The following is a 20,936-nucleotide window of genomic DNA, read 5'->3' on the forward strand; positions in this document are numbered from 1 at the left end:
TTCAAAAGATTGATGTCAAACAGATCTTTACTAACTTGTCATTTTCCTGGGATATATAAAGACGATTGGACAGGCTAGCCAGGAAGGCTTCCACAATGACATTATCCATGGTAAGGCCCGCCTTCAGACACCTAAAGGGGAAACGACCAAAGGCATAAGTCAAAAAGGCATTTGGATGGTGCGTAGGATGGTCCCAAAAGTGCCAATGTACATGTGAATGGGACTTTACCTGCAAATGTTATCAATGGATATGTCTCTCAGCTGTTCGTACATGGAGGGCTGACTCTTCTTGCTTCCTGGGTTGGTGCTGAGGGTAGATTGGGAGTGCTCGTTGGTCACATGGATCTTGATTTCACCACCTCCTTCAAAAATTAAGAGGCGTGTCTGTCTTTAGTAAAGAGCAAGAATATCATTGCAACGCAGCGGGACCAGTGGCTCACCAGGAGTGTACTGGCTATGGTACTTGTACAGCTTGACCAGGACCGGAGAGGGCACCACCAGGAAGTCCCGCAGTGATGTGGTGACAGAGTGGGCCACCACCGGGAAACGCTCGCACAGGCGTCCCAAGCCCTGGACGCACAGAAAAACACAGATTATATGCATTTATTATTTTTCCACAAAAGCCCTTGTTAAAAGCTTTTCTAGAAAACAGGTCAATTTAATTCAAAGGTGTTTGTAGACCTCTTAACCCAGGGATCAACAACCCATGGCTCTTTAGCTGTGTCCTAGTGGCTCCCTGGAGCTTTTCTTAAATTGAAAATGGAAAAAGAGAGGAGGGAAACATATTTTTGCTTAAAAATGGTTTCTGTAGGTGGACAAACATGACGCAAACCTTCCACTAGAATAAGGCACCATCCCTATGCTATGTAAGAATGCCATTCATCGACTACAGCTCGGGCTTGAACACAATAATACCGGATATTCTTATTCCCAAGTATGCCAACCTAGGGATCCCCCCTCCTATCGACCCCTGTCTTAACCACAAAAGAGTAGTGATACAAGCTGTAGTGACAATTGGGTGTTTAATAATTTTCAAGATGCATTTTAGGACATGTTCATGGAACTACATAGGATATAAAATGAACTCCTTACATCTCAATAGATCTAAAATGCTCTGTCATACCCTAACCTGACCCATCTTCTCCATTTCCATTGGTTATGAGCAATGTTCCCTCTAATTTTTGGTTTGTCTGGGCAGAAAGACAACATCCCTGAGCACACTGAGTACCGGTGTGAGCAACATCATCATTGCTCGCTCTGGGCACACACCAGTATCACACCTGCCTTAAGCAGGTGCATGTCTACTACACATAAATTATTTAGTAATAATACAATGTAATGATTAATATCAATGACTAGGGCGGCCCGGCGGATGACTGGTTCGCGCGTCGGCCTCACAGCTTAAAAAAATAAAAAAATGGGATTTTATTTTGTGCGCTCCATATGATTAACTGTGCGCAGAGAAGACGTGACTAGTGCGCAATTGCGCACGCGCGCAGCTTAGAGGGAACATTGGTTATGAGGCTGATAAAGGCCACTTCAGGGAGCTTGCAATGCTCCTTAGGACTAAGTTCCATAATCGTATTCATTCCTGTTATGTAGAATTACTTCCTCTGTTCTTTCTTTGTCTCTGTCCTCATAAAACCACATCTGTTCAGTATTTTCTGATTGTAGGACACAATATAAAAGTACACAAAGGGAGAACACTCTTCAAAACAGCTTCACCCCAAAAAGACACTCTAGGATTCTTGTGTCCAAGCAGTTAAGCAGGAGAGGTAAAATGAAGAATGGCCAACTCACTAGTACATAGAGCCTCATGTATAAGATAGAACATGGTGCCCCATAAAACAAAGCAGGTACACAGTAGGAATTTGGCTCCAATTTGTTACCTGCAGGCAGCAGATAAGGAGGGGCATGTGGGCAATTATGACTTTACTGGAGGTCTTTGATTGCAGCTTTTCTGACAGCTTGCTGCAAAGGTTCTCAGCTCCTGCGGACAAGAGGAAAAAAAATGAGGTTGCCTTCAGCTTATGGTTGACTATGGCTCTTACCCTGTTCCTCAGTGACAGCCCACACCATGAGGTCCACGCAGGCAGCGTTGGCCTGGCAGCGCAGCTTGAGTGGGCTCAGCTCACTCTGCAGGTACTCCACGTCATGCAGGATCCTCTGCAGCTCCGATTGGCTGCTGCTGAACTGCTCCAGCACAAAGTCGTGCACCTCTTTTACAAAGTCCGTCTGGAGGTCTTTACAGAGAAGATGAGAAGAAGATGAATGACAGAGGAAGGAGGTGAGGTGAAGAAGACCACTTACCTTTCAGGTTGTAGAGGGTGTCTCTGAGCATTTTGAAAATAGCGACATAGAGTGGATCACTGAAGGTTTTGTAGTACACATGAAGACCAGGATTCATCTTGGAACAAAGGGGATGAGAGACAATTAATTATATTTATTCAAACAAGTCTCTTTCTGTATGGCTGGTATCATTAGTTATTAGTGATTAACTGAATTCCTACGCTCATAAGATTTGTCTGGCAGCCCTTAATAAATGATTTGCTGAAAAAGGCACTGTTTGTACTGTCTAGTTTTGTGTTTTTTACGTCCTATTCACTTTTTGTGTTCTTGTGCCTAAGTGTCGAACATGGTGGTGCCAAAGCAGACCTATCATCGTGACAAGAAATTATATTTAATTATCGTATTTTCCCACCTAAAGGGCGCACTTAAAAGTCTAAAAAAAATCTAAAAAGGGATGGGGCGACCAATCCTTGGTTATGCACTAAATTCAAAATTTTGTATGACCCTGACCGTTTGGCTGACTCGTTTCATTTCTTGCCGACACGCTACTTACTGCGGTCAATCCAGCGGACGTTCACCTAAAAATGGCAAATGCGCGAGTTAAGTGACGATTTGGAATGGATTGTCGATGCCTGGGCCAGAGTGCCGGCGAGCACTGTAGTTTAAGCTTTCGTCAAAGCTGGAATCACAATTACGAAACCCCACGGTAAAAACTGTGACCCTGACAATGAGATGGAACCCAGCATTGTTGGCGAACCCCACCCTCCTGGCCGAACTCTTTATGTCGGATACAGAAGATGTATAAGTGTCTTTTGGAATCACTCTTTGGTGTATGTTTTGAATTTAAAGTCCTCGTAAAAAATAACCTCGTACATTTGGACCCTAAGAAACTACATGTGTGTGTGAAGCAGCTATGTAATCTCTCCTTGGTAGTATTCGTTGCAATCAAACAATAGTTTTTTTGTCCTAGGACAGGGGTGGCCAAGTCCGGTCCTCGAGAGCCCCTATCCGGTCTGTTTTCCATACCTCCCTCCACCAACACACCTGAATCAAATAATCTGGATCGGTATCAAGCTTCTGGACAGCTTGCTGATGAGTTCACCATTTGATTCAGGTGTGGTAGAGGAGGGAGATATGGAAAACAGACTGGATAAGGGCTCTCGAGGACCAGACTTGGCCACCCCTCTCCTAGGAGTTAACCAGCCTTTGTCCTCGTGTATTAGTAGGTTTGATATGCCATGGTAAAATCAAGAATGTTTGGCGAAAATCCTTCTGTGTCTCTCTGACAAATCAGCCACCACTTTCCACCTTTTTGTTTTGGTCTTGAAGATTGTATAGTTAGTTGAACTTTGCACGTTTTCACCAATTACATTCCATAACATGATGTAAAAGAAAAAAAGAAACTCTCCCCACAAAGAAATGGGTAGCAGTTTTACCTCTGAAAGTTCTACCAAAGTTTCATCCAACGACTTTAAAAATGACTCTGAAACCATTTCTTCAACCTGTTGAAGACAACATTAAGACAAATATTAAGATATGCATGTGCATGTCTGTGCATGACGTGTACAGACCATATGTAGAAGCTGCCTAAGTGTGTCTAGGGGTATGTGGAAGTCTCCGGAGCTGCAGCCGTTGAAGAGAGGTGAGACAGAGAAACTGGAGCTGATGGTGGAGAAGTAATAATCGGGGTCCACAGAACTGCCATCAGGAAGGTAGGAACCTAGACATTTTATTTTCCAGTCAATGACTGTATTATATGCAGACAAGTAAAACAGTTACACCCACCTTCAAAGTATGGTGTTGAGGGGTCAGCTGGGGAACACGGGGTCAGCGCTGTTCTCTCAGGACTGGCCTAATGAACAATGATTAATTTTGTCACTAGTGGCAGACCAGTATGAAAATGCAACACAACTGCAAAAAACTACTTCCTGTAGGGCTGGCATAGCTGTGGCGAGTGAAAATTCCAAATATAATTTTACATGTATACAATGAATTTGGCACTAGAATCTGGCTGTTTTTGAAGGCCCAATGGACGAGTGGTTACGGTGCCAGCCCCCCATTTGTCCTCAGGCTTTCGTGGGTTTTCTCCAGGTACTCTGGTTCACTCCCACATCCCCAAAACATGAAGTGTAGGCTGTTTGAACACTCTAAATTGCCTCTGGGTATGATTGTGAGCATGAATGGTTATGCGTCTCCTTATGCCCTGCCATTGGCTGGCCACCAATTCAGCGTGTCATTCATGTGTAAGGCCCATCGGATTATAAGCCGCACTCACAAAATAGTAGTCTTGTAGTAAGTAGTGCCTTATAGTTCCAAAATTGTTATATTCATTCATTAATTCATCTTCTGAACTGCATTATCCTCACTAGGGTCAAGAGGGTTGATGGAGCCTATCCCAGCTAACTTCAGGCACGAGGCATGGGACACCCTGAATTCTTGGCCAGCCAATCGCAGGGCACGAGGAGACAAACAACCAGTCACGCTCACACCCATACCTGGTGGCAATTTAGATTGTCCAACCACCCTACCATGTTAACGCCACATAGGTGGACTGACCTGGATTTGAACCGGACCCCAGAACTGTGAAGCTGATGGGCTAACCACTCATCCACCAGGCCGCAATATGGTGTATATTAAGGTTTAGGGTTTTTTTTTATTTTATATTTTTTAAACAGAGTATGCACCTGCTGTGAGGCAGAGGACACAGACGAACCCTTGCGCCTCAAGGTGTCCCCAGGGAACACGGTGAGAAAGGAGCTGGGCAGGATGGAGCGGAAGTCATTGAAGGAGCGTCTCCGTGCAGCGTCGCTGTCGTCTGCAGCCGTCAGGGGGGGCGCTACCGGCCGCGGGAACAATTTGGAGAGTAGCGGCTCATCAGTGTTGCTGTATCGACCGAAGGCACGCGCCACACCCAGCAGTGTGGGGACTGTATAGCGACATGTGTAATCCACATAGTTGGGACCTAAAAGTAAAACGGAAAGTCATGAAAATGGAGGCCCGCCATTGGTTGAGGAACAGGAAGTGTGTGATCAGCACACCTTTATCCTGGGACAGGGGGTTCGTGCACAGCTCTTGAAGGGCTCGCATGACGTCCATGATGGTCTCAAGGATCTGAAATAGCCATCACAGAATCTTACCTAACTTACAAAATTAATTGGTTCAAGAATTAGTTTCATAACCTGGGATTTTTTGTAAGTAGACCAGAACTTTATATGTAAATTGTCTAATCCGTTCCATGGTCCTCAAAAAATCTACCAACTGAACTCTTTAAAAATGATCAAAGTCTCACAATTTTGTATGAAAGGTGAGAGAAACACACAAGAGAGAAAATTATTTTTTAATGTATTAAATTGAATAACAAGCATGGAGTACAGTGCAGTGCATGGAGGAAGCTAATGTTAGCACACGAACACATGCACATAAACAACTTCAAAACATGAATTCAAAGCAACTTAGCATGAAATAGAACTCCAAAGGAGTACCAGTCTCTCCAATTTGTCGTTCAATACAGAGAAGCCATGCCAAGGAGTTGTGGCTTTTAATGCTTCCTTCTGCTTCAATAGCATAGTGATGCTAGTGGATAGGGCCTGCGTTGCCTTGCAATAACAGTCAACCGCACGCCACTTACTTATCTTCTGTTTTTCCTTGATGGATAACAAAGCCTGCTACTTCATTTAATTCGAACCAATAATTTTAAATAAAGAGGGCAGTCAAAAGAGAGTTTCTGTAGTGAAGCCATAAGAAGCCAGTGGAGTGTCAAGCAGGACAATTTCAAAATATAATAACGGATACACCAAATGTATTTAGGTTTTGGTGTATTTAAGGTAACTTGGATCTTGTTTTTGTATATTGGAGCAGTCATTTCCATATCAAAGTGTGTTTTAACCTGAAAATTTTGGATTTAGAGGCATCTGTAAGTAGAGGTATCACTGTATATGCAAACAGACACAAACATGGACAAATGGACAGATCATGGAGACACATACACAAGTACACATAATTGAGAAAGAAACAAACTAAGAGAGACATGCCCACAGACACAAAAAGAGCTGCATTCAGAAGCACATCCATACAAAAATGGACAAACACCCGCATATATACAGGTACACATAGGCATACAATAAAACAAAGACACACACGCACCTGGCCACGCAAAATTTCATCTCGCTGGGCAACATCTGATAGCAGTGTCACAAAACAGAAACTGAAGTTTTCCGCAACAGGAAGAGTCACTGTGGAAAGGCACAATACGAGCATGGCGGTTAAGATCTTCGCAGGATCAAATCTCTGTTCAGACAAAAACGTCCAGAGAGGACTTGTTCAATTCACTTTGATTTCTTGAAAAAAAGAACAGTTCGATTCTTACCTCGTCCTTTGCGTTCTGAGCTCTCTTCGATCCACTGCACTCTTGGAAGTCCTTTGAGTAGTCCAAGAAGGTAGGGCATGATGGAGTCTTTGTGCTGCGACGAAAGTGTGGTGTACTACTTAGCGTTATGATGAATATAAGTGAGCTATCCTCATGATAGATGCAGCGTACCTGCAGGTTGGACTCCACCAAGAATATGCCTAAGGCAAGAACCGCGTCCCGTCGCCTCTCGTCCAGCTGGAAGACTCCTCGCAAGTCCACGGGACACATGCATTGTAGCTTCTGCACCTGGGGGTGCAAGACAAACTGGTACTACCCTATTTTCACACTTATAGGGCACACTTAAAAGTCAAAAAATTTCCCCAAAGTGATGCGCTAAAGCAGTGGTGGGCAAACTTTTTGACTTGCGGGCCAGAATGGATACTAAAATTTGACAGAGGGGCCGGGCCAGGAGCATTTGGACACGCAATGTAATTTATCAAACCTGGGGATTGAAATGTAAGAAAAAAGACACAATTGAAGGTGAAAATTTATTTTCAAATTTACTCTCAACATTAAGAACATATTATTATTCAATGAAAGAAAGCAGTCTTTAAATTGAGAGTGATGAGTGGCATGTTAATTAAGCTACTGTACTGCTGCTGTGCGTACATGTGCAAGTTGCTATTTTTAACACAGTAGAGAAACTCACATTTCAGTGGGAACTGTGTTGTTGTTCTCACTTTTTTGCCAGTGCATCAAAATTTGGAGTTAGTGCACCATCTATCGGAGAAGCGAGGGTATTGCAGGGGAAAGGGAAATGAATGAGGTCATTGATTATTACTATAATTTGGACAACGTCGGCGGGCCGGATTAAAAAGCCTAACGGGCCGTATATGGCCCGCGGGCTGTAGTTTGCCCATGCCTACGCTAAAGTGAAAATATGGACGTAACGGACGACAGTATGCAGGTGTGAAAGGGGGGCGTTTTATTTAAGAATAGAGCATGTACCTATAAATTATGCAGGTATGCATTGTGCAAAACAATATCAGTATGACCGCCGAAAATGGCTCCTACAAAGAGACACGCATACAAGGCACAGTTTAAACTGGCAGCTATCCGCTACGCCAGGGCTAGGGAACCTAGTGCTCGGGAGCCATATGTGGCTCTTTAGATGGGTGTATATGGCTCTCTGATAACCTGTGTGGTAAAATATGGGAACCGCTGGTTAGCGCCTTTTTAAATCACATTTTTTCTTCATTAGACTCTTCTGCATTCATACTCTCATTGATACTCATTGATTAGCAACAGTGAAAAAAAATTCTGAGTATGGCTCTCAAGGAATAATGTTTGAAAATATGAATTGTTTATGGCTCTTCGTCAAAAAGGTTCCCGACCCCTGCGCTACACGGAGGATCATGGAAATCGAGCTGCAGCGAGGTACCTCAACATAAACGAGTCCATGGTTTGCAAGTGGAGCAAGCTGGAAAGTCATCTTAAACAAGCCAGCAAAGTCACTTACACAATATTGATATGCTGATAGTATATAGACCAGTGGTTCTTAACCTTGTTGGAGCTACCGAACCCCACCAGTTTTATATGTGCATTCACCAAACCCCACCAGTTTCATATGCGCATTCACCGAACCCTACTTTAGTGTAAAATAAAATGTGATTTTTTTTTTCAAATTCAAGATATATAAATTCCTCGCAGCACTAATTGGCCAAGCAATGTCACATGACCATCTGCAGCCAGCAGTGATGATCAAGCGGGGCATGTTATCATGAATAGACATGATGAGTCGATGTGTCTTGACCTCCGTGGCAGAGGCTCCACTGAACCCCTGAGACCGACTCACCGAACCCCTAGGGTTCGATCGAACCCAGGTTAACAACCACTGATATAGACACCAGCTGTCAGCACAATCAATTATACTATACTGGTAGTATATAGCGGCCCGGTGGAGTGAGTGGTTAGCACGTGGGCCTCACAGCTCTGGGGTCCTGAGTTCAAATCCAGGTCACGTCCACCTGTGTGGAGTTTGCATGTACTCCCCGGGCCTGCGTGGGTTTCCTCCGGGTACTCTGGTTTCCTCCCACATTCCAAAAATGTGCATGGTAGGCTGATTGGACACTCTAAATTGCCTCTAGGTATGGGTGTGAGTGTGCATGGTTGTCCGTCTCCTTGTGCCCTGCGATTGGCTGGCCACCGATTTGGGGTGTCCCCCGCCTCTGGCCCGGAGTCAGCTGGGATAGGCTCCAGCACCCCCCTGTGAGCCTAATGAGGATAAAATGAGATGAGATGGTAGTATATATGACACTGGCTCTCAGCACAATCACTTATACTATACTGGTATACTGGTAGTATATAGACCAGGGGTGGGCAAACCGGTCCTCAAGGGGGGCGCAAGTTTTTGTTCAAACCGATCAGTAACAGACACGTTGACAATGAGATTTCCGTAGAAAACAAGAAGCACCTGACTGCAATCCACTGATTGCACTTGTAGGACACCAGATTGGTGAAAAGGTGTCTTCTTTATGGGTTAGAATGAAAACCCGCCCCCACTACGACCCTTTGTGGAATAGTTTGCCCACCCCTGATATTGACATTAGCTGTCAGCTGTATTGACTGACGATGGGCAGGTGGATTAGGAGTTAATAACACCTAGCTGTCAATACATTCTTCGACTTAACTTTACCAATTCATATACCTCGGTTCACCTACACCATGAATCAAACGGAATCAAAGGAAACATGCCTGCAAAGCACTGGCATTTGTGTCGCAAAGTAAAATGGAGAAGTTCCATTCCAAACACTTCTGCTGCGGGATGTTTAGCATTGATGCTAAGTAAGGCGCTCACCTTTTCGAGGGGCGCCTGCCGGTGCGCCGCCAGCGAGCGAGCCAACGACAGGACGGTGTTGAAGTAGAAGCCCCGGCTCCCCTCTGCGTAAAGAGCCATGTTTCCACTTCCAAAATTTAAGCCTGAAGCGGAGGCAAAGCGAAATCCAGCATCTTTGAATTGGGGGCCCAAACAAGCTGACGTGACGACATGTACGGCGAGCGAGCAGGTTCAGAGTGCGAAGCAAGGTCACGAAGAAAAATATGGAGGATGACATGGAGAGTCATCATTACAGACAGTTACAGCCAACCAGCCAGCATTAAACGTGTTTAGTTTTTTACACCTTTCCAGAACATAATAAGCAAGACTCAAAGCGCAGGGTAACATTATTAGTTATTCATGGCATTTAATGGAAATGGTTCTCACAGTGGGCAGTCCAGTGGAGCAAGTAGTTAGCGTGCTGGCCTCACAGCTCTGGGGTCCTGGGTTCAAATCCAGGTCATGTCCATGTGTGTGGAGTTTACATGTTCTCCCCGGGCCTGCGTGGGTTTCCTCTGGCTGCTCTGGTTTCCTCCGGGTGCTCCGGTTTCCTCCGGGTGCTCCGGTTTCCTTCGGGTGCTCCGGTTTCCTCCCACATTCCAAAGACATGCATAGGTATGAGTGTTGTCCGTCTCCTTGTGCCCTGCGATCGGCTGGTCACCGATTCAGGGTGTGCCCCGCCTCTGGCCCAGAGTCAGCTGGGATAGGCTCCAGCACCCCCGTGAGCTCAATGAGGATGAAACGGTTCAGAAAATTAGATGAGATGAGGTTCTCACAGTGAAGTCTGAAATATGATTTCCAATAAATGATCTCATCTCATTTTCTTAACCGCTTTACCCTCACTAGGGTCGCAGGGGGTACTGGAGCCTAAACCTGCTTACTTCAGGGCAGAGGTGGGGGACACCCTGAATCGGTGGGCACGAGGAGACAGGCAACCATTCACTCTCACACTCATACCTAGGGGCAATTTAGAGTGTCCAATCAGCCTACTATGCATGTGGGAGCAAACGGGAGTACCGGGAGAAAACCCACGCAGGCCCGGGGAGAACATGGAAACCGACCGACCTGGATTTGAACCCAGGACCCCAAAGCTGTGAGGCCAACGTGCTAACCACTCAATCCACTAGGCCCCAATAAATGATGTGTACCATAATTATAGGTCATTAGGGGTAATTAATACCTCACGATATGATACGATTTGCTAAACAAATACCATGAAAACTCTCACTTTCACAATACTAAACCAAAACAACCATTGTCAATAAATTATTTACAGTTTTGAGGTAAATTGTGTTTTTAAGTAATTTATTACACATTATCCTCAGAAATTACATATTATTATTTTATTATCATATGAATATTTACTTCTATATGAATATTTACGTTTATATCAACTAATGTAAACAGAACAATTATTCATTCATTCATACATCTTCCGTGTCGGTTTCCCCCACAAGGGTGGCAAGGGGTGCTGGAGCCTATCCCAACCAACTTCAAACACCAGGCGGGGGACACCCTGGATTATTATTATTATTATTTTTAAATCAACCCCAGAAAATAAATGAATTTAGAAAATGGACTTTTCAAAAAATAATTAATTAAAAAAACAACACCATAAATACATTAATTAAAGCTTCCGTAGTTTTGTTCATTAAAAACAAATTAATTAAAATTCAATCTGCAACTGCAAGAGATTAAGTTGTACTAGTTAGCTGTCGTTGTGGCGTCCTCTAGTGGCGACACACGTGACTGTCGTGATGCTACAAGGGCAGTCTATAAATTAGGTCTGCATGTTTTTCAAGTTGTTTTTCTCCATCGTTTGACCCTAAATTTATTTATTTATATGTATATAATGTGTAGTATTATTTCTCAATCCCACCCTAGCTAGCACTTTGGTTGATATCGTAGCGCTGCCTAACGGTAGAAAGCCGTCACTGTCAATTGAACCTTTGCCTTTTCCGTCCATTTTGCTCGGCTAGCTTTGCTAAGCTAACTTGTGTGGCGATTGAAATTGCAGACATGGATGACAGCGACGAACTCGGTATAGTTCTCTCCCACAACACTACAACTGGCTCCAAGTCGGGCGGTGACAAGATGTTTTCCCTAAAAAAGTGGAATGCCGTGGCTATGTGGAGTTGGGATGTCGAATGCGATACTTGTGCCATTTGCCGGGTGCAAGTGATGGGTGAGTGTGTCGACGTTAGCTTCTTAGCCCGGCAACTCTCCATTAAAATGCCGGCCGGCCGAGGGTTTACGTCCAAAATAAGCACGTTTCTCCATTTCCTAGATGCTTGTCTCCGATGCCAGGCGGAAAACAAGCAAGAGGATTGTGTCGGTAAGATATTGTCAGCTGTAAAAATACACATGGCTATGTTTAGCTGCTTATCACAAGTGAAATACATGCACTAGATCTGTGTCAAAGTGGCGGCCCGGGGGCCAAATCCGGCCCGTCGCATCATTTTGTGTGGCCCGGGAAAGTAATTCATGAGTGCCGACTTTCTGTTTTAGGATCAAATTAAAATGAAGAGAATAGATGTATATTAAATTTCCTGATTTCCCCCCATTTAAATCAATAATTGTATTTTTTTAATCATTTTTCTGTGTTTTTAGTTTAAAAATAATTTTGTAAAATCTAAAAATATATTTTAAAAAAGCTAAAATAAACATTGTTTTAGATCTATAAAAAACGGAATATTCAGAGCTTTTAATCCAGTTCTTTTATTCCATTTATTAAAAAAAATCTAAATATATCTAAAATGGTCCGGCCCACATGAAATCGAGTTGACGTTAACGCGGCCCGCGAACCAACCTGAGTCAGACACCCTTGCACTAGATGGTGATCATAACTAGGGATGTATTTTGTTACATTCGTACCTCCTACTTACAAATGTAATTGGTTCCAGAACTTTTTTCGTAAGTAGAGCAGTACTTTATATGTCAATTCTGTAATTCCTCAAGATTATTTTTGTTGTTTGTAGCCCGCAAATCTTTCACTGCCATTGACAGTAATATACATCGAATCTGTTTCAATTGTAGTGGCTGGCATTGACTGGTTACATTTCACTGCCATTGTTGACGATAGACGTCCAATCAAGTTTGAGTGGGGCAGCTCTCCTTTACAGGAAGCTGCGACAATGAAACCAAGGCAATTGAACGGTTGGAGGACTGTATTAGACAAGAACGGGTCAATGTTTCTATTTTTTGGACTTGAGAAATGGGTCTCCTCGATCCATTTTCAGACCGGGATTGACTCCAATTTTTAGAGATTTGTTGACACTCAGAATTTAAAATGGACATATTATTAAATTGGTTAACTCTTAACTCAAGGGACGGACCATTGTTGCCTCTTGTATTTACTTTTAAAAGGGATTTATGACCATACTGTTCATTAATGCTCACTATCAAATCTTTTTGCTTTTTCCTGCAGTTGTTTGGGGGGAATGTAACCATTCCTTCCATAACTGCTGCATGTCGCTTTGGGTGAAGCAGAACAATCGCTGCCCCCTCTGCCAGCAAGACTGGGTGGTTCAACGGATCGGCAAATAAGGCCAGCGCCGTTAGTGCTGTGATTCATAGACTTCACCTGAATGCAGCAGGTGGTGCTCACAGATCAGGCCGTGATCATTGTGAAGCCCCGTGCAGAGCCGCTGTCTACAACTCGCCTCGGCCATTTGATTGCATGTTCCAGTACTCACAGTGTCAGCAATGGGTGACTAACTGACCGGGGGGATACCGAACAAACTTTAACTCCTCCCTCGCGCGCTGATCGATGTGGAAGGCGAACGGGTCACAGAGGAGGACACTTTGGTCACCTGGTAGCTTTAGAGTTTTTTTGTGGGGATGATTGCCAAATGTCAACAATGTGACTGTTTTTACAAATAAAAGTGGGTGGATGGCTGTGAATTGGTTGATTTACCTTCTTTTTTTGGTAGGTTTTTCCCAAAGTTGTAATCTTATTGTATTTAAATAAACATGGCAAATAAGAACACACTTTTTCCCAATTTTTCTTAATTAAAAAAAGTGTGTTCATATATATGTAGGCAAAAAGAACAACAAAAAAATCATTACGATTTTGAACAAGGAAGCACTGATTCATGCAATAATTCCATATTGTGATTGGATTATTTTCTCACTTCCTGCACTGACTTGAATGGTCTACTTGAAGTATCAATTTACAGTAGCATATTACATCACTTTTCCTTGTGCAATTTATTTTTTTATTTTTAAACCAAAACCCCTGAAGCTAAGGTGGCTAAATGTTACTATGTCACCCACATAAAATGAGTGGGTCGAGTGACCTTCACCCTCTATAAATCATGCTATTATGAATAGGATGTTGTTGGCAATAAAAAAAAAAATCAATATTTGAATTCGTATTGTAACACTGTCATAATAATGACATGATGCTTGTCATGGGTATGACATAACATAACTTCTGGAGAAATTAGGAGTGCAAAAATACATTTTCGAAGTGGATTGCCTCTAAATCATTAATATTGTAATGAAGTTAAACTTGAAGTGGCGTCATACAACAGCAGTCATGTGGTGCGTTGTTCTCTACAGAATACACTGCAGCAAAAGTAAACAGTTACCCATGAATGCCCATGATTTATTTTTAACCATCTTAGTCATTTTGATAGTAGGCTAATATAGATACATACTACATTATAAGGCTTTTAGATTTTTTTTGTGACTCCAGATATATTTGTTTTTATTTGTCCAATATGGCTCTTTAAACATTTTGGGTTGCCGACCCCTATGGAGAATGAAGAAATTGAAAAAAAAAAAGAATGTTATTCTTGATCCCCTAATTTAAACCCAATAGAACATCTGTGGGACATTATGTTTCGGTCTTTTAGGCCACTATACGTCGTCTCATTAGGAGGATTCCGTGACATTGTCAAGTATGCTTAGAAGCTTGTGGAGGCCTCACCAGCTACTGAAAAGCATTTTGAGTTGCAGAAATTACGTTTTTGAAAAAATGGACTAGCCTGACACATCTTCATTTCACACTGATTATAGGGTGTCTACACAATGGGGAAGTTGATTTTTCTTTTAATTTCCATTAAAAGACTTGGTATCCTTTTGTTCCTAAGACATTGCCCTGTTATTATTTTTCAATTCAATTCAATTTATTTGGCAAGAAAAAGCACCAGGCTAAGGGCCATGTATTTGTATAGATACCCAACTTCATATGGAGATCTGATGTATCTAATGTTTTTTTAAGTGCTGCTTTAATTTTTTTCCAGCAGTGCATTAACATTAGATTAGATTAGATAACTTTATTCATCCCGTATTCAGGAAATTTCATTGTCACAGTAGCAAGAGGGCGAGAATACAGACACAGGAAAAGACATTTTAGACATAAATAGATAGGTAATAAATAAGTTAATAAATAAATAAATATATAAATAAATATTTTAGACAAATAAATAGGTAATAAATAAGTTAATAAATAAATAAATATATAAATACATATTTTAGACATAAATAAATAGGTAATAAATAAGTTAATAAATATATAAATAAATATTTTAGACAAATAAATAGGTAATAAATAAATAAATATATAAATAAATATATAATTAAATAAATAAGCATGTTGCTGATAAAGATAAAGAACCATACCTGTCAACCTCGGCCAATTGCTCCCTTAATAATGATTGCAATTCTCCTTACTAATCGATAAAAAATCTTACAAATGCAACGCGGTACATATTTTCTCACATAGGGCGCATGTAAAAGTCTAAAAAAATTCTCCAAACGGCTGGACGGCTTTCTGATGTGCTATATTTCTATAGAGTGAAAAGGCGGATAGGTGAAAGGGGAATGAGCTTGCACATATCATGCTTAAAGCATGACAATACTATTTAGCAGTCAGATCACGTTTTTGTCTGCTACCAGTGACTGAGATGATCCTTATTAGAGCCGAAATTGGGTAAAATGAGATCGGTTTTACAACAAACATTTTTAAAAACAATCCCGTACAAAAGTTGTTATATGGCGTACACAATTTGAAATGATCAAAAAACATATAAAGTACGGGAAAATTGTATAAGTTGACAGGTATGAAGAACCCACAGATGGTGTGGAAGGTCATCCATATGGCCAATGAACATTAGATTAGATTAGATAACTTTATTCATCCCATATTCGAGAAATTTCATTGTCATAGTAGCAAGAGGGTGGGAATGCAGACACAGGAAAAGAAATTTTAGACATAAATAGATAGGTAATAAATAAATAAATATATAAATAAATGAATATATAAATGAATAAGCGTGTTGCTGAAATATATATATATATATATATATACATTTACATACATATATAAATATACATATACATACATACACATAGATGTACATGTATACATACAGTTGGTCTTAACATTCAGCCATTTGTTTATATATATACATAATATATACATAACAAATTCATGTGGTTTGACTATGCAATCTATGCAAGGATTTATTAATTTTCACTTGGGTCCTGCCACCTGTGACGTGAGATGGCAGCCCATTTACTGCACACGTGCACTTGCCTCTCCTAAAAATAAACTTGGCTAAAGCCTCTTAAGTTCAAACCACATAAGTTGCTTTCCCTGAGTGCCAACAAATCCCAGCACATAGTTGTACTTTTAATACCTAAAGAGGTGTGGGAAGACTGAAGGGATGCTTGCGTGAGCTCTATGAGTGCTACAGCCGTGTCGATGCCTGAAGTGGGTCCCCACGGTTTAGGGATGGGGCGACTACTTTGCCTGACACTCTGCTGGTGAAGGAACTGGTGGCCAAAGCAGCCTACCTCAAGGCTCGGGATGGACGGGAATGAGGTGAGAAAGCAGAGACTGTCCTTGTCTTTGCCCATGCCAAATAACTCGTTAGCTCTGCAGGAAGCTGAAATGAAGCAGTATGAGTCGCTTTGTGAACAGCAACCCATTGGAAGGACATTATTTCGGCAGTTTCTTCTCAGCTGTAATCCCCAGTACATTGCCGCCATTGAGTTACTGGAAGAGTTAGGAGAATGGAGCATTGCAGAAGAAGACGCCCAAGCAAAGACCAGGCGGATAATTCTGGCGAAGATCCGACACCCCGACTCTAGGAGTTTTCTCAAAGGAGACGCTGTAGAAACATGCGAGCATTTTGATGAGTCAACGGTGAACCAGATGAGAGAAGCCACAAGAGATTTTCTTCGGGGGAAACCTTTCTCGGAGTACCTGCGGAGTCCCTTCTTTTTCAGGTTTCTACAATGGAAAGAGTACGAGAAACAAACGATTAACGATAAATACTTTCAGGAGTTTCGGAAATTGGGGAAAGGTGGTTTCGGTGAGGTGGGTTTTTCCAACAGCTGCTTTGTTATCGAGCAATAGAAGATCAGATTAGTGCTATAAACTGAGTTCTGTATTGCAGGTGTGTGCAGTGCAAGTGAAGATTACGGGACAGATGTATGCTTGCAAGAAGCTAGACAAAAGGAGTTTGAAGAAGAATGGTGGTGAGAGGTTGGCCCTTCAAGAGAAGAAGATACTGGAGAAGGTTAACAGTCTTTTCATTATGAAACTGGCCTACGCCTACGATAACGGTACCCATTTGTGCCTGGTTATGGACTTGATGAATGGAGGAGACCTCCGGTTCCACATCTATGAACTCGGAGAACGGGGTCTCCGGATGGACCGTGTGGTTTTCTATACAGCCCAGATGATCATGGGCCTCCTTCACCTTCACTCGATGAATATTGTGTATCGTGACTTGAAGCCGGAAAATGTGCTGCTTGACGGTCATGGCCATTGCAGACTGTCAGACCTCGGATTAGCGGTCGAGCTGCCAAAAGGGAAAACTATCTGCCAAAAGGTTAGTCTAGGGACCTTATTCTAGCTTGATCTGCACTTTGAAACTCTGTGCTCTACTGGAATCAGAAAGCCATTGTGAATAATACGGCATACTCTATTACATATTCCACAAAGGTTGGGTGCAGGTTTCCAACTCATCACCACAACACCTTTAACCAGTCTGGTTACTTACAATTGCAATTAATTGTTTGCTGCAGAAACCTCATTGTTTCAATTGTCTGTGCTGGACTAGTATCTCTCTTTGAGCTCGATTTTTGATTTTTTTCATCAGGGCTGATTAATTAACCGCGATTTGGGGTTGCCTCAATATCTCATCTCATTTTCTGAACCGCTTTATCCTCACTAGGGTCACAGGGGGTGCTGGAGCCTATCCTGAACTGGTGGCCAGCCAAAATACACACAAACCACACTTATTTGAATTTGGCTTTATTGTTCTTCTCATCTCATTTGCTGAACAACTTTATCCTCACTATGGTCGTGGGGGGTGCTGGAGCCTATCCCAGCTGACACCCTGAATTGGTGGCCAGCCAATCGCAGGGCACAAGAAGACAAACAACCATTCACGCTCACACTCATACCTAGGGGCAATTTAGAGTGTCCAATCAGCCTACCATGCATGTCTTTGGAATGTGGGGGGAAACCGGAGTACTCGGAGAAAACCCATGCAGGCCCAGGGAGAACATGCAAACTCCACACAGGTGGACTGACCTGGATTTGAACCCAGGTCCCCCACTGTGAGGCCGACGCACTAACCACTCAGTCGCCGGGCCGCTGCCTCGATATCAAAAGTGAAAATGTTGCCAGTCATTTTGACTTGTGTGTGTCTTCAGGCTGGAACAACTGGTTACATGGCCCCTGAGATTCTGAAGCAACAGTACTACAGCACATCTGTGGACTGGTGGGCATTGGGCTGCAGCATCTACGAAATGGTGGCCGCTCGCCTGCCATTCAGAGACTTCCGCGAAAAGGTGCAGAAAAGTGAGGTGGCCCGCAGAACCCATGAAGACTTGTGCAAGTTTCACCACAAGGGATTCGACCCTGCTACCAAGGACATCATTTGTTGCCTGCTTAAGAAAAAGGTAGCACATCGGCTTGGGTGCAAGTAAGTACAAAGCATGGGTGTTCTCTGAAGTTTGTTGGGGTTTTGAGATTGCAATGTTTTCTCAGGTTGCCTCAAAACGGATGTTTCAATTTATTTGTTCAAGTGATGCCATCTTAATGGCATGTGGAAGGTGAAGTAGTGGTGTGATTTTTGTTTATGGCAGGTTTTTTTAAGAATGGCATAGAGCACATGTGTCAAAGTGGCGGCCCGGGGGCCAAATCTGGCCCGCCGCATCATTTTGTGTGGCCCGGGAAAGTAAATCATGAGTGCCGACTTTCAGTTTTAGGATCAAATTAAAATGAAGAGTATAGATGTATATTAAATTTCCTGATTTCCCCCTTTTATATCAATAATTGTAATTTTCTAATCATTTTTTTCTGTTTTTAGTTCAAAAATCATTTTGTAAAATCTAAAAATTAAAAAAGCTAAAATAAACATTGTTTAAGATCGATTAAAAACTGAATATTCAGAGATTTTAATCCAGTTCTTTTAATCCATTTATTAAAAAAAATCTAAATATTATATCTAAAATGGTCCGGCCCAGGTGAAATCAAGTCGACGTTAAAGCGGCCCGCGAACCAACCCGAGTCTGACACCCTTGGCATAGAGTAAGGTGGTAGCATGGTATGCTAGTGGGTGGCTTCTCTGCTTACAGTTTTGAGGTTGGGTGTTCTTGTGAGGAGCCATTTGACGGTGTAAGGCAGGGGTGGCGAACAAGTTAGACACAAAGAGCCAACATTTTAAACTGTGAGGGTCAAAGCATAAAAAATATCCAACCTGCCAAATTATTTTTTAAATATAATACATTATTTGTTTTTAATCGGCCCTGATGAATTTGAGTGTTTTAAGAGAAAATAAAAATAAGAGAAAACGAGTCAAAGAGCTACAGTATATTCAAAATATGACAAGAAGCAAAGAGCATGCGGCTTGATAACCATGTGTTCGCCACCCTTGGTGTAGGTGTTCACTCTCCTGACTTTGGTGAGGGCAAGCGTGTGATCGATTCCCACTTGGTGGTGGTCATTTCATTTTCTGAACCGCTTTATCGTCACTAGGGTCACGGGGGGTGCTGGAGCTTATCCCAGCTGACTTCGGGACAGAGGTGGGGGACACCCTGAATTGCTGGACGGCCATTCGCAGGGCACAAGGAGACAAACAACCATTCAAGCTCACACTCATACCTAGGGGCAATTTAGAGTGTCCAATCAGCTTACCATGCGTATCTTTGGAATGTGGGAGGAAATCGGAGTACCTGGAGAAAACCCACACAGGCCCGGGGAGAACATGCAAACTCCACACAGGTAGACCGACCTGGATTTAAACCCATGTCTCCCTCTGTGAGGGTGATGCGCTAAACACTCATCCGCCGGGCCGCCTAGATGAATGGAAATGAAAATGTTATTTGTTAATTAGTTGATTAGTTATGGCAGGCCTTGTTGGGTATTGATAAGGGCCCCCTTAAGGAAGCCCTAACTCCAATGTGGAGGGCGGTAAAGATGAGTTTAGATTTGTGTTCTAAAGTGTCCAGATTGCAGAGCACCGGTATGAAAACCAAAATTCTCTCATCCTTTAGTGTTATGCCGGCTGCCTTTCTAAGAACATTTTCTGTCTAAATGCTGTTTGTTTTTTATACACCAGAGGTGATGACCCACGGAAACACACATTTTTCATGGACATTAATTTCCATCGCCTGGAGGCGCAAACTTTGGAGCCTCCTTGGATGCCAAAGCCCAAAGTGGTGTACATCAAAGACACAAGTTTTTTCAACGACACATCGGAGCTCGGAGACATTGATCTGGATGCCAGGGATGAGAACTTCTCTAAGGAGTTCAGCACAGGCGCTGTTCCTGTGTCGTGGCAGAAGGAGATGATTGACAGCGGGTTGTTTGATGAGCTCAACAAGTCGGAAAGGAACGGCTATGATCAAGCGATGGCATGGAAATCAAAGATGTGTGTCATTATTTAAGCGTCATCTTTTGAGGGGATAAGCAACACTTATACTTGAAATGGTCTTCAATAGAACACAATAGGTTTATATTTGTCTGCCTACTATTAATAACAATATGATTACAATCCGACTCGGATTACAACTTCAAAGTGGATTTATTTATTTTTTTAAATCATCATTGTGCCAATAGGTTCCGTCTTAATATTATCATTTTTATCACTTTAGGTAATATATATATATATATATATATATATATATATATATATATATATATATGTGTATATATATATATATATATATATATATATATATATATGTGTGTATATATATATATATATATATATATACACACATATATATATATATACACATATATATATATATATATATATATATATATATATATATATATATATATACATATATATATATATATAGATGGTGCATATTGTTTTGTTTACAGATTAAAAACCTTGTTGAAAATATTGTCTTTGCACTTTGCACTTCTCTCATCTCATTTTCTGAACC

At 42.1% G+C, this 20,936-nt stretch overlaps 3 protein-coding genes across 7 annotated transcripts in view; 2 read left to right on the forward strand and 1 right to left on the reverse strand.

Moving 5' to 3' along the window:
* Positions 1-9,781, reverse strand: part of pi4kaa (phosphatidylinositol 4-kinase, catalytic, alpha a) — a 44,173-nt gene extending 34,392 nt beyond the window's left edge. The window contains exons 1-15 of one of the 2 annotated variants that reach the window (XM_077611219.1): positions 9,495-9,781; positions 6,827-6,943; positions 6,656-6,749; positions 6,433-6,521; positions 5,328-5,400; positions 4,974-5,251; positions 4,075-4,141; positions 3,861-4,009; positions 3,726-3,791; positions 2,311-2,407; positions 2,052-2,243; positions 1,890-1,990; positions 441-570; positions 230-362; positions 36-131 (exon numbers count right to left, since the gene is read on the reverse strand). In XM_077611219.1, coding sequence (XP_077467345.1) covers positions 36-131; positions 230-362; positions 441-570; positions 1,890-1,990; positions 2,052-2,243; positions 2,311-2,407; positions 3,726-3,791; positions 3,861-4,009; positions 4,075-4,141; positions 4,974-5,251; positions 5,328-5,400; positions 6,433-6,521; positions 6,656-6,749; positions 6,827-6,943; positions 9,495-9,593 — 1,781 coding nt within the window. In that variant the 5' untranslated portion in view covers positions 9,594-9,781. The remainder of the gene's footprint in view (positions 1-35; positions 132-229; positions 363-440; positions 571-1,889; positions 1,991-2,051; positions 2,244-2,310; positions 2,408-3,725; positions 3,792-3,860; positions 4,010-4,074; positions 4,142-4,973; positions 5,252-5,327; positions 5,401-6,432; positions 6,522-6,655; positions 6,750-6,826; positions 6,944-9,494) is intronic. The other variant, XM_077611218.1, reaches the window with a different exon arrangement.
* Positions 9,782-11,237: 1,456 nt separating this feature from the next.
* Positions 11,238-13,415, forward strand: rnf7 (ring finger protein 7). 2 transcript variants are annotated; one of them, XM_077611222.1, is made up of 4 exons: positions 11,238-11,296; positions 11,530-11,697; positions 11,800-11,847; positions 12,940-13,415. In XM_077611222.1, the coding sequence occupies exons 2-4, from the start codon at positions 11,532-11,534 to the stop codon at positions 13,056-13,058; spliced, it is 333 nt and encodes a 110-aa protein (XP_077467348.1). In that variant the 5' UTR covers positions 11,238-11,296; positions 11,530-11,531; the 3' UTR covers positions 13,059-13,415. The 2 variants fall into 2 exon arrangements, with proteins under 2 accessions (XP_077467348.1, XP_077467346.1); XM_077611220.1 differs by lacking the exon at positions 11,238-11,296 and having other exon boundaries at positions 11,448-11,697.
* Positions 13,416-16,128: 2,713 nt separating this feature from the next.
* grk7b (G protein-coupled receptor kinase 7b) lies at positions 16,129-20,625 on the forward strand. Of its 3 annotated transcripts, XM_077612046.1 has the most exons (5): positions 16,130-16,344; positions 16,405-16,842; positions 16,922-17,359; positions 18,189-18,460; positions 20,099-20,625. In XM_077612046.1, exons 1-5 carry the CDS (start codon positions 16,330-16,332, stop codon positions 20,424-20,426), a joined length of 1,491 nt encoding a protein of 496 aa, XP_077468172.1. In that variant the 5' UTR covers positions 16,130-16,329; the 3' UTR covers positions 20,427-20,625. The 3 variants fall into 3 exon arrangements, with proteins under 3 accessions (XP_077468173.1, XP_077468172.1, XP_077468170.1); XM_077612047.1 differs by having other exon boundaries at positions 16,129-16,842; positions 16,922-17,044; XM_077612044.1 differs by having other exon boundaries at positions 16,131-16,842.
* Positions 20,626-20,936: the final 311 nt, after the last annotated feature.

This window comes from Stigmatopora argus, chromosome 10 (assembly GCF_051989625.1).
Source record: "Stigmatopora argus isolate UIUO_Sarg chromosome 10, RoL_Sarg_1.0, whole genome shotgun sequence".
NCBI lineage: Eukaryota > Metazoa > Chordata > Actinopteri > Syngnathiformes > Syngnathidae > Stigmatopora > Stigmatopora argus.